The sequence below is a fragment of the Cucurbita pepo genome, chromosome 8 (assembly GCF_057944985.1).
Source record: "Cucurbita pepo subsp. pepo isolate OVF chromosome 8, ASM5794498v1, whole genome shotgun sequence".
Taxonomy (NCBI): Eukaryota; Viridiplantae; Streptophyta; class Magnoliopsida; order Cucurbitales; family Cucurbitaceae; genus Cucurbita; species Cucurbita pepo.
This window is the reverse complement of record NC_141805.1, coordinates 10,171,169-10,192,077: the sequence shown is the minus strand read 5'-3', so window position 1 is coordinate 10,192,077 and position 20,909 is coordinate 10,171,169. Positions and strand designations below refer to the sequence as shown.

Below are 20,909 nucleotides of genomic sequence, written 5' to 3'. Positions count from 1 at the left end.
GGTTATCTTTTTGAAGTATGATCTGTATTTAACATATTATGTTTTAAATTCGATATTAGGAATAAATAAATATGGAAAAAACAATTACATCTAAATTTTAATGTGTGATCCTATCTACAAAAAAAAAAAAAAAAAAAAAAAAGGGGCCTCGTACCAATAAAGAAAGTATTTCTTAATTATAAACTCACGATCATCTCCTAAAGGAATTAACCACGTGGGACTTTCATCCTGTGAAGGCAGTTTTCTCTCTTTTTCATGCACATTCTCGTGTTGCGCTCATCTTCACCAGTTCTTAGATGAATTTGTTGTCTATTTTCCTGAATCGATACCAACCATAGTGTTCCTTGGCTAAGTGCGTTCTCAGAGGCAGTGTCGTTCTCCACGTCCTCTATGTTCACATACGTTCTCCGATCTCCCTCGACATCGTCTTTGGCAAGGTTTTTTGCGTCTTTGTTACTGTTGATTTGAGCTGTTTTTTTCTTATGAACTCCTCCTTTGTGAAGCGTTTTGGTGTGTTTGATTGTTAGGTGTTGGTTCAGTTGTTAGGAACTAAGTTCCAATTACTTTGAGATGATAATGTATAAAAATCAGCTGTTCTGCACTTCAATTGAATTGAAGATCGTTTCCAGAAAGCCAGGTTCACTCTTAATTCCTTCACTGTTGGCATAGGTTTCATCCTATGACACATATTCAGCTTTCAATCCTGGAAACTCGAGCAATCAGATAGGAACCAACACCTAACAATCATTTGCAAGTAACACCTAACCATCACCAAATATTGTTTTCTTGAGTAGATACGTGATATTTGATGTTCTTACATCCACACTTTCTGGTTCGTTTGCATGGCCGCATGTCCAAGGCGTGTTGTCCATGGTCGCATGCCTATGACAAGCCCAACCCTTTATGTCTTTTCTGTTTTACTTTTGTATTTCTAGGAAGTATGACGTTTCAAAAATATCATATCTAGGCCTGTCAGACATAAAATGCCTCAGAATATACTATAGGGGATACATACGACTAGTTGTCAACTTCTCCCTACCCAAGGTTATATATTGTAAGCCGTTGTTATTTCTCTCTTGCTTACTTATATAACGTCTCTTTAAAAAATCTCTCTCTGCTCTCACTTTGTAAAACCTTCTCTTAAAACTGAGGTCAGAGGCTCGAGCATACGTCGTTTGGCCGTAAGCGACGCAAGAACGAATTGACTTAGCTCACTTGTCGTTGAAAAGTGAGTGACGCACAATCGCAAGTCCACTACCATTAAAAATGCGATTGTGACAATCGGCACGTAAATTTGTTCATATATTTGGATTGGTAGTGCCACTTAAAAACTTTAATCCAACCTAACTCATTTTGAGTCATTAAAGAAGGATAATACTAATATAGAACTAATTGAGTATGCTTCATTTGGGTTGAGGCATTCAATGAGGCACAGCAGGGAAGGAGGAGTAGAGAAGGTGAAGTAGCTTTCTTTCACTCTCAATACCTCAATAGAGTCAAAAGGCATTAAATTCAAAAAGTGGCTTTGCAATAAGCAGTAATAAATAGGCCGGCAAACTTCGTTGGACTCATTGTAGTTTGTTATTATTGGCCATGTTTTAGAGTTGTCGGGAACCATTGAGACCGAGACTATCAATTTTTACAACTTTATAGGAAATGAGTGTCAATAAAGCTCGAGTATGTACTCATTGTAGTTCGTTATTATTAACCATGTTTTAGAGTTATTGGGAACGATCGAAACTGAGACTATCAATTTTTACAATTTTATAGGAAATGAGTATCAATAAAGCTTGAGTATATACGCATTGTAGTTCGTCATTATTGGTCATGTTTTTGAGTTATTGGGAACGATCGAGACTGAGACTATCAATTTTTACAACTTTATAGGAAATGAGTGTCAATAAAGTTCGAGTATATACTCATTGTAGTTCGTTATTATTAACCATGTTTTAGAGTTATTGGGAACGATCGAAGCTGAGACTATCAATTTTTACAACTTTATAGGAAATGAGTATTGATAAAGCTCGAGTGTATAATCAGTGTAGTTTATCATTATTGACCATGTTTTAGAATTGTCGGGAATGATATATTGAGACTATCGAGTGTATACTCAGTGTAGTTGTACGAGAGGATTTCAAAAATATCTTGGTTGTTTTTTTGTTGCATCATATCACAAAATCCACTATAAATACATAACCAAAAGACCTAGAATATCAAACTCCAAAGCAAAAGGCAAAATCAAAATGGTAGGTGGATTCAACTGTGGAGGATCATCATCAGCAGCAGCCATTGCTGAAGCTCTTAAGGTCAATGTGTATGGCGAGGGCATGGACACGCTCGTGTTGGCGCACGGGTTCGGTTTCCACCCCCTTATAAGAAATGTGTTCGTTCCCTCCAACCGATGTAGGATCAAAGTGGGAAACGAAGCATGAGTGTGGAAAACTCTCTCTAGCAAACGCGTTTTAAAACTCAGCTTTTGAAAGTTTTGACTCAACTTCTTCACCTCAATGGTAAGAATTCTACTGCTTGACCACTTCAAATGAAGATCATAAGCTCGTTATCGGTCGTGGTAGCTGATCGAACAAGGTAATTCGGTTGAGAATTTAGTTGAACTTTTCAAATTATTGTGTGTAATGATTAGCGTTTTCGAGTGAAACGCTCAAATGAAGAACTATTTGACTGTGTTTTCTTATTATTACTTCTACGTTGAATACAACTCTTGGTAGGTAACACTCCTACTCTTTATTAATATCAATGGATAAGAGATTATGATAAGAATCCGTTCCAAATGTACCTATTGCCAAGAAGATTCAAAAAATGTTAGCAGCTAGCATCTCTGGGCTACCCGATCCATCAGTAAACGAGAGGTCGAAAGTCGCGACCATTGAGATCTTACTTTGATTTTGATACGGAAAATCTCTAACCATAGAAATAAGAAAGACGACTTGATGCCCCGAGTCAAAAACTAATTGATTTCGTAGTTGAAACCATGTCAGTATAACCTGCGATTCAAAAAAATATGTCAACAACAAAATTCAAATCTACGTGCAAGAGCTCAAGTCGCATTGGCCACTCAAGCACATCATAAATTATATAAAAGTAAAAGGGTCAATTTGACTAATTCTTCTGTGGAGATTAAAGGGGGATCGGGAATAAATCCCGTCCACAAACGTCTTGAGTAAATTCCGTCAACAAACGTCTTTTGTCGGGAGACTATAAATACCCACAGTATGTTACGTAAAATTCAGATTCGAATCCCGTCAACAAACGTCTTTTGTCGGGAGACTGTAAATACAACAGTATGTTATGTAAAATTCAGATTCGTGGATAAATGTAATTCAGATCTCAAATTGAGACGTTTCCCTTAAAGATTGAAGCATCATATTTACCATTTCTAAGTTTTAAGCAATTCTTGTGGTAGAATTGCACACGAGCCATCAAATTAGATTATGGAATGACTCAATTTAGAATAAAGTTCCAAATCTTGCTAGATCTTCTATGCCTTATCTTTTGGTTGATCCAAATTTAGTATAAAGAGGTGTTAATTACTTTGATTCAAAGATTCTTGCTAAAACAATGGATCGTTGGGCTGAGGATTAGAGTTGCCTTATCAAATTAGAAAACAATCTATAGAATACTACTACACTTCGCTTTACTCGAGACTACTTGGGATGAAAATCTTGAAAGGGTGAACGGGTATTTATAACAGAGACTAGACAATTTATTTCTATCGACTCGTACCTTTATCAATTGATATTCATAACTATTTGCACCAGTGGTACTCTTATAGTTCATTAATCGACGAAAAACGTGTATGCATCTTGAAAACTTTTAAATGATTCTCGATCTAATACAAGTACATGCTGTCAACCAGTAATATTATGGAAGTATTGTACGTACCAAATTTCGAGGGAATTTCTCGAGAGCAATACCTAAATAACCCGGGTAAAACAATAGTGGAAAAACGTCCATTTTTAATAGAAGAAATATAATTAAACCAATATTCGTATGACAAAATAAGAATATAACGAATTTTGGGAAGAAGAATATTGAAGAGAATTTAAAAATAGCAAAGTTACAAATCTCTTTCTATAATTATCAGTCAATCATAATCGTCGATCTCCGTCTAACAAGTGGTCGTAAAAGAGCGTCCACGAGAAGCCATAGACCTGCGAAGTACTGAAACAAATCCGAGGGAAGTTTCTCGAACATAAAGGGCGTTCGAGGTAGAGGAGACAAAAGCCCCAAGGAAGATTGCAGAATTTGTCTCTGGAGGAAAAGGCTCCGTTCGATTTATCGGTTCTCTGATTCTCAGGTTTTCGCCTTCTTCTTCTCTTTGTTCTTGCTTTCTTTCAATGTTTTCTCGATCGCAAATTTGATTCTATCGAGTTTTGATTCAAGAAATCTCTACTTTTTTTTATTTTTATTTTTATTTTATTGTTATTCCTTTTTATGCCGAATTGTGTTGTCCATCTCTTTGATCACGTTTGAAGAACGATATCTGTGAAAAGGGCTGCAACTATTGGCGAATTTACATATTTTTCGTTTAACTATTTTTAGAGTAGTTATTCCTTTGAGGTTTTGTTTGATTTGAGAAGCACTCTTGTGAAAGAGAGTTTTGAGAAATCCTGTTTTTGTCTGTGTAGTTTCCTGGTGATATTTTTGTGATCTCCGATATCGATCTCATTCGTTGTGAAGAAATATTGAAGCAGTCGATGGAAGGAAAAGTTTATAAGTAATCTTTTTGTGACTAGTTTGTCGCTGAATCAATCTGTTATGTTTTGTGTAATTTAGTATCGGTATCGGTAAATTTTCTTACGCTGTTTTCTATTGATCTTCTAGTGGCATATTTTGTTTAAATAGTTGATACCGTGTTTGTGTTCTAAATAAATATTCGTCTGCTTGGAACGTTTGCCCATGTTCAATTGACGCAAAAGAAAGAATCACTCGTTGTTTATTTCTTGTGAGTGATGACAGAAATCTGTGGTAGCATGCTGATTGATGTGCGTTAATGTTCGCAGATTTAGGCTATGTTCATCTTGGTGTTCCTTTTTTTTTTTTTTTTTTTTTTTTAACACCGTGATTTATTTTATTCCAATTGTTATAGGAAATTGAAAATGAGAGGTCGAAGTTACAGTTACAGTCCATCGCCACCAAGGAGTTATGGCAGGAGAAATCGAAGCCTTAGCCCAAGGGGTCATGGAGGCCGGGGAAGGGATCTGCCGACAAGTCTTTTGGTTCGGAACCTAAGGCATGACTGCAGGTTTGTGGCTGCATTTATACAATTATCTGTTGGTTCTTCAATTATGTTTTGTTGAATTATAAAGAAATGATATCTTTTAAAAATATGTTCTCTGGTTGATCCAATTTTCAGCTTTCCGTACTTCTTTCTTTCTTTATTTTAATTGGAAGCTAAGAAGATTCAAATTGAAGTGTTTGTGTAATTTTCTTTGTTGGATTTTTCTCCTTTCTCTTAAGCTTCAAGATAGATCAGAATTCTGTTTCAAAAAAAAAAAAAAAAATGGTTTGAAGGTCACAGTTTACCTTTCTTTTGAAAAGCATTTTATATTATATATTCCTTGGGTAGGTTATATTTTGTATTTTCCTTCTCAAAATGAGGAGGAAAAAACATTTCTGTTAGGAAAAAGAACAAATGCCAACCATTCAAAGATGACTCTCGACCAAAAAAGATTTCTGAGTAATTGCACAATGGAGTTTCAGTTGTTGAGAATTTAAAGGGAAAAAGGATAATGTGTCTGCTTTTGTTCTATATTGACTTGATAAACTTCTTCATTCTTACTTTTTTTTGCAGGCCAGAGGATCTACGTGGATTATTTGGGCGGTTTGGTCCTCTCAAGGACATCTACTTGCCACGAGATTATTATTCCGGGTAGGCATACTCTTGAAGATTGTGCTTTTTCTTTGTATGCATCTGGTGTGTATGCATGTAAGCGTTTGTCTTACAGTAGTTATATTCAAACTCATTTTTAGTCCTTTTATTTCATACGCATGTAGTCTTCATATTTATGAAAATATTTTCTAAATTGCTACTTCTATGGCTGTCAATTATTTGGTTTCCAAACAACATACAATCAGTTTATCGAGTTTGGTTGTTTTTATTGGAAGTGTCGAAGACTGTCACCAATGAAGTAATAAGATTATCTAGTGGAAGACAAGAAGCAAGTAATTTGGTTGTTGTGTTGAAGACATTCAAGTAAGTTGTGATGACTTAATGTGTACATGAAGATTCGGTGGAAGGTGGGTTTGATTGAATACATAGAGAAGAAGTTCACAAGTCTTGAAGAATTTCATCTCAATTTTTTTCTTTGCCACGCAGAAGGTTAGCATGGTGACACTCATATTTGTTAGTGCTCTATGTTGTCTGTATATGCTTCTGTCCACTGGCAATTTGTCTCTGGATTGATTGATGATTGTAATGATGCCCCTAGTCATCAAATTGTCAAACTTTGTATTAACATCCATTGTTAAACTCTGTATTTATGAACGGTATGTGATTGTGAGTGCAGAAAACCACGCGGCTTTGGGTTTGTTCAGTACATTGATCCTGCTGATGCTGCTGATGCAAAGTATGAATTAGATGGCCAAGTTCTATTGGGTCGTGAATTAACTGTTGTGTTTGCTGAGGAGAACAGGAAGAGACCTGAACAGATGAGAGCAAGAGACTCATCAAGGTTGCCATCTCTTGACTTCTCTGAACTCTCTAGAAATGCCTTCAAAATTTTCCCTATTACTAATAGTGTTGTTCACATATGAAATTGTAATCAGGGGTCGGTCCTACAGTTACAGGCGTTCCCCGCTGCAATATTCTCAATCACCGCCCCATGGTCGAAAATATTCACGTAGTCCTGAATATTATTCCCCTGCTCGGTCCAGACGATATTCAAGGTGGGCAGTTATACTTTGTAGTATTTTTCAATAATGATCATTGGACCATTTAGAAAAGAGAGGGTTGTGGGGTGGACGATTCTAACCTTATTTATATGATACAGGTCGATCTCGCCTAGGGACCGAAGGTACAGGGAGCGATCCTACTCAAGGTCACCGTATGATTCAAGGGACCGTGGCTATAGCCGAAGCCGAAGCAGGAGCCGGAGCTATAGCGGAAGCTATTCTAGGTGAGTAAAAAATACTTCCCAAGTTACAAAGTGGGTTAAGCTTAGTTTAGGTGACTTTTCTAAAAACCCAGAAACTATTAAGGTAGAGAGATGTTGGGATTTCGGAAGTCTGTATATGATTTAGAAAATGGTTTGGTCTTTTCTTTTAGAGCCACTGATTTCATGTTCTTATTTTAAAATGTATGGACCATATGGTGGTTTTCTCTATGTAGAATGGAACCTTGGGAATTTTAGGCCCTTCTTTTTACCCCTAACACTTCTCTCTAATTTTGTGTCTTACTTCTGGTCTGGTCCGGTCCTCCCAATGACCCGATCAATTCAATTAGACACTCATCTATTTTCGTTTCAATTCTTTGACAACACGAAAAAATCATTGTTCAATTCTTTACGGTTTGAAAAAAAATCTAAAGAAAGCTTGCCCTCTCTCTCTCTCTCTCTATCCATCCAAGGGTCTTTTGGTGTCTCCACGAGTCAAGAACCTCTCATGCCTTTCCTCGTTCATGGTTCGATATCCTAGTGTTCTAGGTGTCGAGGAACTACACCATTCCAACCCGAACTATTGTAGCGACGATATTGTAGGAGAGGTCTTGTGAAAAAATAGCTAGCTAGATGCGTGGATGATAAAAAGGATTGATTTCATTTGAAGGTTAGAGGATTGATCCATCCACTCCAAATGTTTGAACTCATCTTTTATATTTTTACTACTTAAAAAGGTTCTTATTTCATTTGAAAAACATTAAATTTTTACACGTGGATGTAAACGACGGCCCAGCGGCTGAAACCTGTAAGTCAACGTAAATAAGAAAGAGGGTCCACCGGAATTAAAATTGTGGCAGAGGAAAAGCCAATGAAATGGTTACACGTGGATGTAAAATTAATACTACGGTTGGGAGTAAAAGGTAAATTCGAAAATCAGCCCATCATCATAGGATCGGAAAACGTATCCAAACAGTACGAATCAAACGTCAGAGAAAATGACTTCGCTAATTAAATCATATTTATTGCCCTTCAAAGGCACAATTTAAAGTATTTAATAAAATAAATTATTTATTTTTACAAAAAGCGAAAATAAGACAATTTTGGTATTATAGCTTTTGGATTGTATTTTAATAATTTTAACCATTTTTTAAAAATATTTCTTAAGACAAGTATTTAATAAATGATAATATTCATATTCAATTGATTATTTTTAATATATTAAGAATAAAACTAGACTACCAAATTAGGAATTAACCTGAAATAAGAATTTACCATTTTATATATTTTAACTTTTATTTATTTTCTGGTTAAGTTTAAAAAAAGATGTAGACTTGCTGTCTGCACTCAGATTGCCTCCCTTTTAAGCTCCTCCTCCTTCTCGGTAGCCATTCGTGGTGGCGTTATATTTTGACTACACAACGTACACCACCACTCGCGTTTCTCTCCACGCGCCCACCTCACTTTTCTTTTTCCTTTTTCTTTTTATTTTATTTTATTTAGAATTACTTGTCACGTCATCGATTCATTATGTAGGGCCCACCAGTTTAAAAACCTCTACAAATTTTACTATTTATTTTGTCTTCCAATTTGAAACATCAATTTAATTCCATTTTAAATTTACATAATATATATAATGTTTACTTTTTTTTTTTTTCCTGTTTGAGTTTATTTTTTTATTTTAATCCAAAATTTTATTGAAAGAACATATGTCCTTGTTTTCTTTTATTATTATTATTATCATTGCTCTTGTTATTTTTTAAATTATATTTATAAAATAAAATTATTTTCTATTCTTGGATTCTTTTTTTCTCCCAAAACTATTTTTAAAAATTATGAAATCAAATAAATAATAAAAAGAATCTAATTTCTTGGAATTTTAATTGCAAGGAAATGTAAGCTTTTTATTATTTAATTTAAAAAAAAAATTGAGAAGCAAAGCTTTGAAGTAAGATGGTCATCATGTCCTAAAAGTGATTTCTACAGAATAAAGCTGTTAAAGAAGTGGTTTGTAATATAATATATATATATATATAGTACTTTCTAGATTGCACTTGCAAAGTAACTTCAACTCACACTAACAAATATAGTTAGTTTAATAAGCTAAATTATAAAATTTTAGTTTACAAACGTGTGAGAACGGTGTCTAAAAAGTTCTTAAATTTTTTTAAAGAATAAATAAATAGGTCGATCTTTTTCTATTGAAAATATGTGTCAATTTCATCAAATTTAAATATTTCTAACAAAACCGTTCAAAAATATTAGCGGTGACTCAGTTTTTTCACCTAATGCTTTAAATACTCAAAGTCAAGATTTTCACACTCGGTTTGGATTATATGATCTTGTACACATGGTCATAAATGTTTTCTTGCCTCGTTTTAGCCTTAGTATCGTCTATTAAGTATAGTAAGACACCAAAACTAGAAAAGAAATTTTTACATACTCATTCGAGAAGCGAAAAAAATTACTGATAGTACCTCTGTAAAAAAAAATGACCTACAATAGCTACAAATTAAACAAAACTTTAAATTTTATATTTAATAAATTCTTAAATATTTAAATTTTTTAGACATTTTTTTTAGCTCTACCAATAAACTTACAATTTTATGCATTTAACTTATTTAATATTATTTTGTTTATATATATATATATTTTTTTTTTTTCAAAAAAGTTAAATGTATAATTTAGTCCTTTGTTAAGTATTTTTTTTAAATTTGTCCATACTCATCACGTGAGACAGCATTACAACAATGATGCTGTCAAATTTAAAAAACTACTGTTAAGAAAAAAAGTTAATATGGGTAAAATATAATATTAACATTTTCAATGGGTTAAATTTCTAGGATAAAACAACCTATTTCAGCACTTAGATTAGGTAAAAAAATATATTTTTTTTAACTAGCCTCATGTGAAGAAGTAGATCGGTTCATTAACTCAATTTTCAATCAAACCCACTTGCTATCATATTATAGTAACTTTTGTGAGCCGGATATCGTGACACCCAAGTACAAAGATCGGGTTGAATCGAGCTCACATTCATATGAGAACAATCTTAAAGATATGACAGTCGAAAAATGATTAAAACAATTGATAGTTACTATATATACCAACCAGATGCCTTTTTTTTTTTTTTACATATAATAACACCTTTTTTTTATTGGACAGTGCGACACCCGAGCATTAAAGAAGAGTTTGTCAATGAGTCAATATCACATCCTAAACCTATAATAGTTATAAATAAAAAAATGCTTAAAAGATATTTACTATCTATACCAATAAAAATATACCGTTTCTTTTGAGTAACTATGTGCTTGGCTTGGAACGAGTCCCTGTCAGATTCCAAATACCAACTTGAAGCGTATTAATTTCAAACTTTATAAATCATTTACCTCTCGGAGTATAGGTCTAGGAGTCATGCTGGGGGAGAAAAAGAATATAAAACTAGCCTTTAAGACATAGTGTGAAAACAATTTAAAATAAAAATAGCATGGACCCTATACAATAAAGTAATATATCAATTAATATATGGTTGAATATAATATATATATATATATATAATATATTTAGAGATAAATGTATGATACAGCGATAAATATAGTTTAATTTTTATATTTTTGTGACATTAATTCAATTTAATTGAAATATTGTAGTTTTATTATTATTATTATTATTATTATTGGTGAATTTACTTTAAAAAATTCAAAATAGCACACTCAAAACAAATCTTGAAACATTACAATAGCTTTATTAAAGGGTTATTTTTTCCCGTAAAAAAAAACGTGCAACAATTACTTTTCTATAAATGTCAAAATTCACATAATAAAAAAGAGTAATAAAATAATAAATCTTAAGTTTATTCTCGTCTTTATATTTTTAAAATATCATTTTTTTTATCTATTTAATTATGTTTCATTCATTATAATCCTTATATTGTTAAAAAAAATTATTTTAATCGACTATTTTGATTTTTATTTAAAAAATTATAATCGAGATTTCAATAAAATTATAACTAATAATAATAATAACAAAAATTATCATTTTTTAATATAAAATATTAAAATAGATATTTTATAAATATATGATCAAATTCTTTTTGGTCTAATTATGGTTAAATTATAATTTTAGTTATTATTTATGAAATTTTATAAAATATTAGAAATGAAATTAAGAAGACTAAATTTGTAATTTAATTGGATAGAGTTAATTAATTAATTCGAATTTAAAAAAGAAAATGGAGAGGAATGCACGCGCGAGAGGGCGCAAGTGGGGGAAAAAGAAGAGAACGAGCGAGGGGAGGTCGCTATTAAAGCAGTCGTACATAAAGCTTCAGACGCTTCCTCTCTCTCTCTCTCTGTTTCTCTCTGTTTCTCTCTGATCTTTTTAGGTAACCTCCCACTCTCTTCTCTCTGCTTCTTCCGAAATTGCAATTGCAGAGGATGAATCGCCTTGCGCCGTTATCGGAGGAGCCGATCGACGAAAATGACGGCCGGACACGGCATCGCAACCGCAGCACCGCCGCCGGCAGCAGAGGCGGAGGACGATCGTGGCGGAACTGGATCAGAACTCATCTTTCGATCCTTTATTGTGGAAAAAAGTCCGATAGCCTTAATGTCCTTCTCAGCGTCCTCGGCTGCCCTCTCTTTCCCGTCTCCGTTCAACCTAACACTATCGTTTCCTCAACCAATCAGGTATTTCAGCTTTTTTATTTATTTTTTAATAATTTTTTTTCTCTTTTTATATATTTTTAGAAGAAAATAAATTAGGTGAAACATGTTGGATGATGAAAGTTAGGCCTCTCCTAGCTTAAGGAGCGATCATAGGTTTATATCAAACAATATCATACCATTGTGGAGAGTCGTGTTCGTTATACTCGACAATATCGTACCATTGTAGAGCGTCATGTTCCGTCTAACAAAACAAACATATATGAAATGTCTGCAAGATTTTTTTATTTTTATTTTTGGATTTATGTTAAATTATAAATTTAGATATTTTTTATGACGTTTTTTTTTTAATTAAATTTATGTTTTTTTTTTCTAGTTTTAAATGGAAAAAATGCTTACATTTTTAGCTTAATTCAAAATAAAAGTTAATTTTTAAAAGTATTTCGAAATTTACTTGAACTTGAGAACTATATACTTAATTTAATTAAAATAAAATAAAATTATGAAACAAATCCTGTAACTATTTTATTTATTTAATTCTTAAAATTTAAAAAATTTCAAATATGTCTTTCAATTGACATAATTTATTTCTATATTATAATTAAATTAGCGAAGTTATTAAATAAATTTGGAGTGGATTTATAAAGTGTTGCCAATTAAATGGACTAATGTGTACGGATTTTAATGTCCAAATTTCATGTTTAATGCAATTATATATATTTTTTTAATTATAAGAATATTTAGAAATATATATTTAAATATTTAAATATGATCAAAATAGTATTATAATTTAGAGATATTATTGTAATCAATCAAATTATTTTTTTGGTATAGGTTTGGTCGTCGTCTCAGTATATTATAGAACATTTTACGGCTGCGACTGGGTGTCGAAAACTGAAAGGAAGAGTGAAGAATATATTTGTGACGGGAAAACTAAGTATGGGGATGGCGGATGAGGTTAGCTCCGGCGGCGGCGGCGGCGGCGGAGGACCCACGGTTGGAGTGGCACAAAAAGGTTGCTTTGTGATGTGGCAAATGATTCCTAATAAGTGGCTGATAGAGCTGGCTGTGGGAGGCCACAGCATTGTGGCCGGCAGCGATGGCAACGTCGCTTGGAGGCACACGCCTTGGCTTGGTTCTCATGCCGCCAAGGGCGCCGTCCGCCCTCTCCGCCGTGCTTTTCAGGCAAGCCTTTTCAATGTTTAATTCCACTCAATGTCTTATTATTTCACCTAATTTGATTTTTTAAATTTTTTTCTTTTTTAAAAATAGTTTTAAATTTTATTACCCTTCTTTTTTTTTTTTTTTTTTTTTTTTTACATTTTTAAATTTTAATTTAGATTTTAAATATATTTTTATGAAATTGACGACAAAACAAAGAAATCTGCATATAAAACTATTAGTTGTAATCTTAATTTTTAAAAATATAAATTAAAAATACAATACTTATCAAATAAGCTTTAATTTTTTTTCAATTAAATCTAAGTTTAGTTTTAAAAATTTTAATATTCTATGTTAGAGATCATTGTATTTAAATTTTATAAAAAAAAATTAAAAACAAATATTCTATAATGAAAGGGTCGAGATTTTAACCTACTTTAAGATTAAAGAGAGATACATTACGTACCAAATTATACTCGTGTGGTTGGATGTCGAGTTTTTATTTTTATTTATTAATCTCTCTATTTTTTAGATGTGGGTAGGCCTATTAATTTAGCCCCACCCTCAAAAAGAAAAAAAAGGAAAGAAAATGGAGGGTACCCTACAATGATGTTGAGACCCTACCATTTGTGGGAGACAAAAAAGTTGTTTAAATTATTAAAGCTTTTTATTTGAGTGCTTGAATAGAGAAGAGCTACAACCTATCTTTCTTCGCAAATTTTAAAGTCTAATCCCTACACCCGTCTCTTGGGAATTACAAATGTTATGAGAGTTGGTGTGCCAGTGAGGACACTACTACACCCGTCCCTTGGGAATTACGAATGTTATGAGAGTTGGTGTGCCAGTGAGGACACTGTTACGCCCGTCCTTCGGGAATTACGAGTGTTATGAGAGTTGGTGTGCCAGTGAGGACACTGCTACGCCCGTCCCTTGGGAATTACGAATGTTATGAGAGTTGGTGTGCCAGTGAGGACACTGCTACGCCCGTCCCTAGAGAATTATGAATGTTATAAGAGCCGGTGTGCCTGCGAGGACACTGGACCCAAGTGGGGTGGATGAAGGGTGTGTATAATAATTAATAATTCAATTATTGTTTTTAGAAAAATAATAATATGTTGGAAGATGTTGACTTTGACTTATGTTATGCAACGCTTTTAAACAGGGACTTGATCCGCTAGCAATTTCTGAAGTATTCTCTCCAGCACAGTACATGGGAGAAAAGCAAATCATGGCTGTTGATTGTTTCGTCTTAAAATTGTCAGCAGATCAGACGGACCTCGTCGATCGAAGCGACAACACAGCCGAGATGATCAAGCACGCGATCTACGGCTACTTTTGTCAACGACGTGGACTTTTAGTATACTTGGAAGATTCCTCGTTGACTCGGATTCAATCCCCTGGTTCTCACCCAATGTATTGGGAAACAACTATGTCCACAAAAATTGATGATTATCGACCGGTTGACGGTGTAATGATCGCCCACTCTGGCGAGACCAACGTCGTCATCACACGATTTGGAGACGATCTCAAAACTGGTCCTATGATCACACGTTTGCAGGAGAGCTGGAGTATTGATGATGTGGCGTTTAATGTTCCTGGATTGTCTGTGGATAGTTTTATCCCGCCAAAACAGATTCAGAATGATCAAACAAATGAAAGGTTGGGATTGGACGACACCGCTCGATAATCCAATGGTAAAAGCCGTTATTTATTAAAAAAAATTTCCTCTATTTTCATCTTAAATAGCGAGTTTAATGACGTTTTTTTAACCTAAATATTAACATGATACAACATTTGGCTAAACTTGAGTTATGTAACTGTAAATATTGTAATTCTCTCGTATCTAAATGTCATTTCGGTCCATGTCCTTTTAGTTTTATTTATTAGTCCTAGTATTTTCCGCTTCAATCTATTATAGTTTCTATATTTTTTTAAATAAAATTGATTTTGGTTATGTATATTTATAAAATAGTGGATTTTGTTAATTCCATTCTTGTTTATCTTATTTTTTTAACCATAATAACGAAAAAAATTTGGAGAATAATGAATACTCTTATTCATTTTATTTCAATATTTGTTTCCAATAATACATTAATTCTTTTATTTAAATTTTTATTATACACGTGTAAAATTTACAAATTAATAATTTTGAAACAATTTTTTTAATGCAATATTTAAATGAAAAAAGTGGATATAACCCTCTAAGTTTGGAGCATAGATTGATTTTTTTAATTTTAAAATAAAAGGCTAAATTTTAATTTAAAATTAAAAAAAAAAAAAAAAAAAAAAAAAAAGAGAGAGAGAGAGACTTGGACAGTTGGACATATGGATAGAATGCAACGTAATTTTTGGCAAGTTTAGGGGTAAAAATGGGAAAAGAGAATAATTTCCGCCTTAAATTAATTAATTAATTCCAAGCATGACAAAATTGGGCCATTAATGCGAACAGGCCCAGTGGAAATTCGGCCGATGAGCCCAAGTAGGCCCAAATCCAACTATTTTGTCTCTAATTCCTCTCTCTCTCTCTCTCTCTCTCTCTCGCTCTCTCTCTACTGCGTACTCAAGAGAGAGAAATGACGTCGTCTTCGTTGGCGCCTTACCGCCGTTGGATTTCCCGGTTCAAATTCGCGTACTCTCAAACCAAGCCATTTCCCTCTCCGCCTTCGATCTCCTCCACCGCTGGACGCCACAACGCTGATTCCGACGCCGCCAGCGGTCCGCCTCCGATACGAGTTTCGCTCACCGGTTTTGCCGGTCGTGGTGTATTCGCCACTCGCAAGATCGGCGCTGGAGATCTCATACACACAGCCAAGCCACTTGTCGCTCATCCTTTGCTATCTTCTGTTCACCATGTGTGTAATTTCTGCTTGCGGAAGCTGCAGAGAAATGCTAATGCTAACGCCGATGCTCATCGTGCAACGTTTTGCTGCAAAGAGTGTGAACGAAATTCCAAGGTATTAATACAATATAATCTCTCGTTCTTTCCTTAGTATGTTTTAGGTCAGGTTAATCAGTTTTAGAAATTGTCTGATTCTTGAACTGCCTTGCGTTAAATTTATTTTGTGAAATCTCTAGACGTTCTTACATGAATTAGTTTTTACCTGCGTATTTTAGTGTTGAATTGGCGGTTCGAATCCTTCGATAAAATCGAACTTATGAACTTATGTAAGATTAAATTGAACGTATAATTCTTTCTTTGGTTTAAATTGTCGCGGTACTTTCTTTATTCAGGAGATTTCGATTTTTGTCCGTTGTCCGCCATATGTTTGTTGTTTTGCTTCTGAAAGAACTTATTCTGCTAATCACACCGTCATTTCGTTTCGATTGATGTAAAAGCTGATGGAAATGTGGAAATAAGAGGAAACTTTGATATAAAAGAAATAGTAGTCCTGGAATAAATTTGATTTTAGTATCTAAATTTCTAGATTCTACATGATCGTCCAAATGATTCGAGGTATAAAATGTTGAATGTCAAATCGTTTCCTTAGGTTATATATTTGACGTATCTTAATTTCAAAAGGATTAATGTTTTTAAAAATCTAAATTTGAAATCAAGTAATACTTTTCAGTGCATTAGTTGTATAAATTATATCTATTGCTCATTTCGATCAATTTGTTCAAATGTAATGAAGAACAGTATATCGTTAACAACAATAAATTATAAATCTTTCAAATATTTTGAATTATAATGCAACTGTAGTTGGAGAACTGTAATTCATCTTTGTCTTCTTTTATTATCTACACCATACATACTATCTTGTCCTAGAAATCAAATTTTTTTCTAGGGAGGCATAAACTACGGTATTTCTTTTTCTGTCTAGGATTTTCTCGCCATAATTATCTGATTTTTGGAGTGAAAGAAATCTATTTATTCTGTTAGGTTTTTCATGATGTCGAAATGGAAGCAGATTGGTCAGACTACGACAAGAATTGCAGGTGCATTCAATTTTCGATCATTTATGTCACCAATTAATTCAATGTTACCCACGGTACATACATGCACACAGAAGTTTCTGCTTTATTGTAGTCATACAATTATGATTAATTTGGAGTATCTGAAAAGAAAGCAAAAGATTTTTATTTTTTAAGGCTTGATGATGTGATTGATTTGTGGTATGGGCATGGAGTGTCCTCTTTAGTTTTATAGGCTTGACTTTCCAGTTGCATTGCTTATTTGTCTGTTTTTCTTTAATCAAGTCGGACTCTTTGTCCTATTTCTGCTTTTTTCTTTTTCTTTTTGGTTATTTGTTTCTTTAGGGTAAAATGGACGTTTTACTGTCACATTGGTAGATCTTTCTCAAGTCTATAATTTTACTGCACCTACCTTTTTTTTTGTTGGCCCCCAAAACCATGTCGGTGATTTGCTCTCCTCTTCTATTCTCTAGCTTCCCCTTTCAGTTTTGGATGGCCAAATAAAATGTGCGCTAAGAATAAGAGTCGAGGTATATTTAAAAGAATGTCCAAGATTAGAGGTTTGAATCACCGCCTTCACAATGTTATTGAACTAAAAAAAGAACCAATGTCAGCTTCATGGACAGATATGCAATGATCAGGATAGAACCAATGTCAGCTTCATGGACTGATATGCAATGATTAGGAGACTATAATCTACAAAATTAGTAATCCTTCCACAAAAAGAACGAAGAGGTATTCCAAGACGAAGCTTTCCATGTTTATTTCTGAACCGAACTCAATTCTTTACATGTTAAACTACTGTCATCAGAATTTTGTGGTGCATTCATGGAATAATTTTGTACACGGGTATCTCTAGAAACCAATCAAGAGAAAACTATAAGCAACAAAATTAGTAATTAGCATGTAAATACAGGCTGTTTTCTTTTTAATTCCATATTTGATTTGCTTTCTCCTTTTTGATCTTCTAGATTTTCGAGCCATAAAACGCCTTGTATACTGATATTTCTCTCTAATATACCAAGAAAATTAAACATGCAAAGGTAGAAAATGTGAACAAAATAATTAACATGCTGATAAACACGCACATGGCTTTCAATGTTCCTTCAACACGAAAAACTAGTTTGTAGTCGTACATCTAACTTGCCAGGTTGTTTGTGTTCATCTCTTTGTCAAGGGAGCGAGGCTTAAAATATCCTCTTTTGGTGAAGCGATTGGCTTGTATGGTCATATCTGGAGCTATATCTTCTGACCATCTTGACATACTTCAGCCTTCTAGTTTGTCTCCTCATATGGTTTCGGAGGTAAGATACTTCACTATTTTGATAATGTCATTTTGGATAAGTTATGATGATGGCCTCTCGTCTATCTCCAGTAGAGAGTACAAAATTTTTCCGTCATTACATTTAGGTTTATTTTGAAAGCGTTCTATTACATGAACTAACTGGGGATTCATATTTCACCTCATAAGCTTGCAACTTTTTCATTTTTAGCTTTGTAGGTTTAAGCTAGCGATCCATATTGTTTTAGTTCATTGAACTTTTAGCTAGAACATTGATGGTATTCTTTGGCAAGCTCGATTTTGTTAGGGGCTAGTTTAAGTTTGCATTGAATGTTAAGTATGCATATATTTTCCAGTAGGAAGGAAGTCTGCAATATTATCAACAATTACTAAAAAAGGTCTTGAAACAAGTCTTATAAGAACTATATCACAGTCACAGGAACCCCATTTATAAGTGCCTCCAATCATAATCAATCAAAAAGATGAGTTTCTACCACTGAAATAGCGAGGCTCAATTTGAAGCATTAAGCTAAACTCCACCTCTCAATTGATTGGAAATTTATCTTCAAGCAAATGCTGTTTCATTGCAACCAATTGTGTCCAAGGGATGGCTAGTGTTTAGCACCCCACCTGCCATATAATCTTCTTCTTCTTTATTTATTTATTTATTTATTGATTTATAAGTAAATAAAATAGATGTATATATTTTGTTTGAATTCTCGAATTACTATGTGAACACAGTTTTATTCATCTAAAAACTACAGCTAAAAGAAGGTTACAGCCTGCTGAGAAAAGCATTGGTCAACGCAAGCATCACAGACGAACAATTGCTCTGTATCCTACTACATGCTGGCAAAGATTTGTGACAATTTTTCTTGTCATGCTATTCTTTCTTCTTGTTGTTGTTAACTTACATATTCCAAGTTCTAACTCAAGAATGGTACACTGGAGTTCTCGCACGAATTCGTATTAATGCCTTTCGAATCGAATTGGTTGGAGGGTATGAGGATCTTCTTTCTCTTGCAGCAGCCTGTGTTGAAGCAGAAGCTGCTGTCGGGAATGCTGTTTACATGCTACCATCTTTCTATAATCACGACTGTGGTCAGTGCCCTTAACTTTTGCTTGCATGATTGCATTTTTTTTTCTCATTCCACTTTTTACCCTCATGTTTAGTTCTTTTTTCCTGAGCATTGTCGTTTTAGTTGAAACATAAAATGCATCCAAGCTTTGAATTCATGAGTAGATGTCGATTACAGTTTAATGTTAGGAAAGATAACAGATTATGTAATGGGATTTGGGACATTAGGAATGTGTATATAATACGGGACAGAAAATCATATGTTAGCTAAGTACAATATCATGCCTGTGTCCATTGCAGATCCAAATACACACATTATATGGATAAACAATGCAAACGCAAGATTGAAGGCCCTCCGTGATGTTGAGCCCGGTAAGTTTGAATTTAATGTCTCGTTGACGTTATTTTCTCGTGTTTCAGTATAAATTAAAGGTTGAGATACATTTGAGAAAAGCATAGGTAGAATCTAGCTGGCTATACATAAAACAAACGTATCGTTGTTGAAAGAGATTTGTATGGTGGAAGAAAAAGGCATGGAGTAGTCTGCTTTTTGATTTATCATAAACCTATCAAATCTCTGCAACCATGGCTGGATAAGCTCGTTTTCATGTTAAAAGAAAGTAACAACTATAGTATAACTACAGATGAAGAGCTACGGATCTGCTATATCGACGCAAGTATGGATCATGAGGCTCGGCGAACCCTGCTATACCAGGGGTTTGGTTTTATTTGCAACTGCGCCCGGTGTTCGTCTGGTGATTAAGTGAGATTATTCTCATATCTATGAACTCTTTTCATATATAAAATGCTGATTTGAAACGACATTATTAACTCAAATAGATTAGACATTGATGAATATGGCTAGCTATCTGGTTCGGCTTTTACAATACTAATGGATTGTGGAGAAGAATCAAGCCTGATCCCATTGAGTTGATGTTGACCATTGTTTGCAAGATTAATTAGTTTCAAACTTTTTAAAAGCGAAGTGTTTTCTGTTCACAAATTGTGAACCTAAACACCAATTACTCTCTTTTTATTGTTTTCTTCATAACACTATTTTATTACTTCTTAACAGAAGTTACGAAATTTGTCGGGAAAATGTTTTTAGGCGAAGAATAGATGTTTTTATTCCTTGTTGCATTGTTTGACAAAAGTTTTTGAAGTTTTAACCATAAAATACTCCCAAAGGTACCCTACTTAATGGCCAAAAATTGCAGATTAAAACACTTTACCTCATCAAAAGAAATATATAAAAAAAAAATAAGTGCTTATATTCGGTTTGTTCACTTACCTGAAGAGAATAACGAACAAAGTTCCAACGGATTGGAAACATTGGATTAGATGGAATCTATCTAAGTTCTATAATATAACCATCAAGATATAGATTTATTCTTTATTTCATTACCATAGTTCTTATATTTTCTTAAACTTGGACGACGACACCAAGTAAAAATGTTTATAAAGATAAGAAGTACCAGAACATAATAATTTTTAAATAAGCACTTCGACTCGGGCATCAAATTCTAGAACCATAGAACATGGTTTAGCCCTCCTTTCACCAATTGCACCACAAATACGAAGTACTAAACTTTTTAGACCAGAATACCTTAACCACTCAACTACTTCAAAGCTGACATCCTTAACCAATGTAAATAAGAGAACTCTAAATAGTCTAGTTATTTCTTCCATCTCTAATACTT

At 33.6% G+C, this 20,909-nt stretch overlaps 3 protein-coding genes across 5 annotated transcripts; all 3 read left to right on the top strand.

The window, feature by feature from the left end:
* Positions 1 to 4,161: 4,161 nt before the first annotated feature.
* On the top strand, positions 4,162 to 7,390 carry LOC111799851 (serine/arginine-rich SC35-like splicing factor SCL30A). 2 transcript variants are annotated; one of them, XM_023683333.2, is made up of 7 exons: positions 4,254 to 4,315; positions 4,647 to 4,735; positions 5,108 to 5,263; positions 5,813 to 5,890; positions 6,528 to 6,692; positions 6,787 to 6,906; positions 7,011 to 7,390. In XM_023683333.2, the coding sequence occupies exons 2-7, from the start codon at positions 4,716 to 4,718 to the stop codon at positions 7,138 to 7,140; spliced, it is 669 nt and encodes a 222-aa protein (XP_023539101.2). In that variant the 5' UTR covers positions 4,254 to 4,315; positions 4,647 to 4,715; the 3' UTR covers positions 7,141 to 7,390. The 2 variants fall into 2 exon arrangements, with proteins under 2 accessions (XP_086981982.1, XP_023539101.2); XM_087125856.1 differs by lacking the exon at positions 4,647 to 4,735 and having other exon boundaries at positions 4,162 to 4,315.
* Positions 7,391 to 11,441: 4,051 nt separating this feature from the next.
* Positions 11,442 to 14,816, top strand: LOC111800643 (uncharacterized). Its single transcript, XM_023684431.2, has 3 exons — positions 11,442 to 11,800; positions 12,611 to 12,961; positions 14,100 to 14,816. The coding sequence occupies exons 1-3, from the start codon at positions 11,549 to 11,551 to the stop codon at positions 14,622 to 14,624; spliced, it is 1,128 nt and encodes a 375-aa protein (XP_023540199.2). The 5' UTR covers positions 11,442 to 11,548; the 3' UTR covers positions 14,625 to 14,816.
* Positions 14,817 to 15,469: 653 nt separating this feature from the next.
* On the top strand, positions 15,470 to 20,189 carry SDG38 (SET domain protein 38). Of its 2 annotated transcripts, none has more exons than XM_087126217.1 (7): positions 15,470 to 15,891; positions 16,818 to 16,873; positions 18,027 to 18,153; positions 18,896 to 18,965; positions 19,158 to 19,232; positions 19,510 to 19,581; positions 19,854 to 20,189. In XM_087126217.1, the coding sequence occupies exons 1-7, from the start codon at positions 15,511 to 15,513 to the stop codon at positions 19,970 to 19,972; spliced, it is 900 nt and encodes a 299-aa protein (XP_086982343.1). In that variant the 5' UTR covers positions 15,470 to 15,510; the 3' UTR covers positions 19,973 to 20,189. The 2 variants fall into 2 exon arrangements, with proteins under 2 accessions (XP_086982343.1, XP_023538797.2); XM_023683029.2 differs by having other exon boundaries at positions 15,471 to 15,891; positions 19,056 to 19,232.
* Positions 20,190 to 20,909: the final 720 nt, after the last annotated feature.

What these genes read in the sequence shown, in the direction of transcription:
- SDG38 (XM_023683029.2), top strand. Translation starts at nt 15,511, where the DNA reads ATGACGTCGTCTTCGTTGGCGCCTTACCGCCGTTGGATTTCCCGGTTC. An exon ending in GACTACGACAAGAATTGCAG is followed by an intron (nt 16,874 to 18,026) that starts GTGCATTCAATT and finishes CTCTTTGTCAAG; the next exon opens with GGAGCGAGGCTTAAAATATC. An exon ending in CTCCTCATATGGTTTCGGAG is followed by an intron (nt 18,154 to 18,895) that starts GTAAGATACTTC and finishes TAAAAACTACAG; the next exon opens with CTAAAAGAAGGTTACAGCCT.
- LOC111800643 (XM_023684431.2), top strand. Translation starts at nt 11,549, where the DNA reads ATGAATCGCCTTGCGCCGTTATCGGAGGAGCCGATCGACGAAAATGAC. An exon ending in TCGTTTCCTCAACCAATCAG is followed by an intron (nt 11,801 to 12,610) that starts GTATTTCAGCTT and finishes TTTTTGGTATAG; the next exon opens with GTTTGGTCGTCGTCTCAGTA. An exon ending in CTCTCCGCCGTGCTTTTCAG is followed by an intron (nt 12,962 to 14,099) that starts GCAAGCCTTTTC and finishes GCTTTTAAACAG; the next exon opens with GGACTTGATCCGCTAGCAAT.
- LOC111799851 (XM_023683333.2), top strand. Translation starts at nt 4,716, where the DNA reads ATGGAAGGAAAAGTTTATAA. An exon ending in AACCTAAGGCATGACTGCAG is followed by an intron (nt 5,264 to 5,812) that starts GTTTGTGGCTGC and finishes TTTTTTTTGCAG; the next exon opens with GCCAGAGGATCTACGTGGAT. An exon ending in AGAGCAAGAGACTCATCAAG is followed by an intron (nt 6,693 to 6,786) that starts GTTGCCATCTCT and finishes AATTGTAATCAG; the next exon opens with GGGTCGGTCCTACAGTTACA.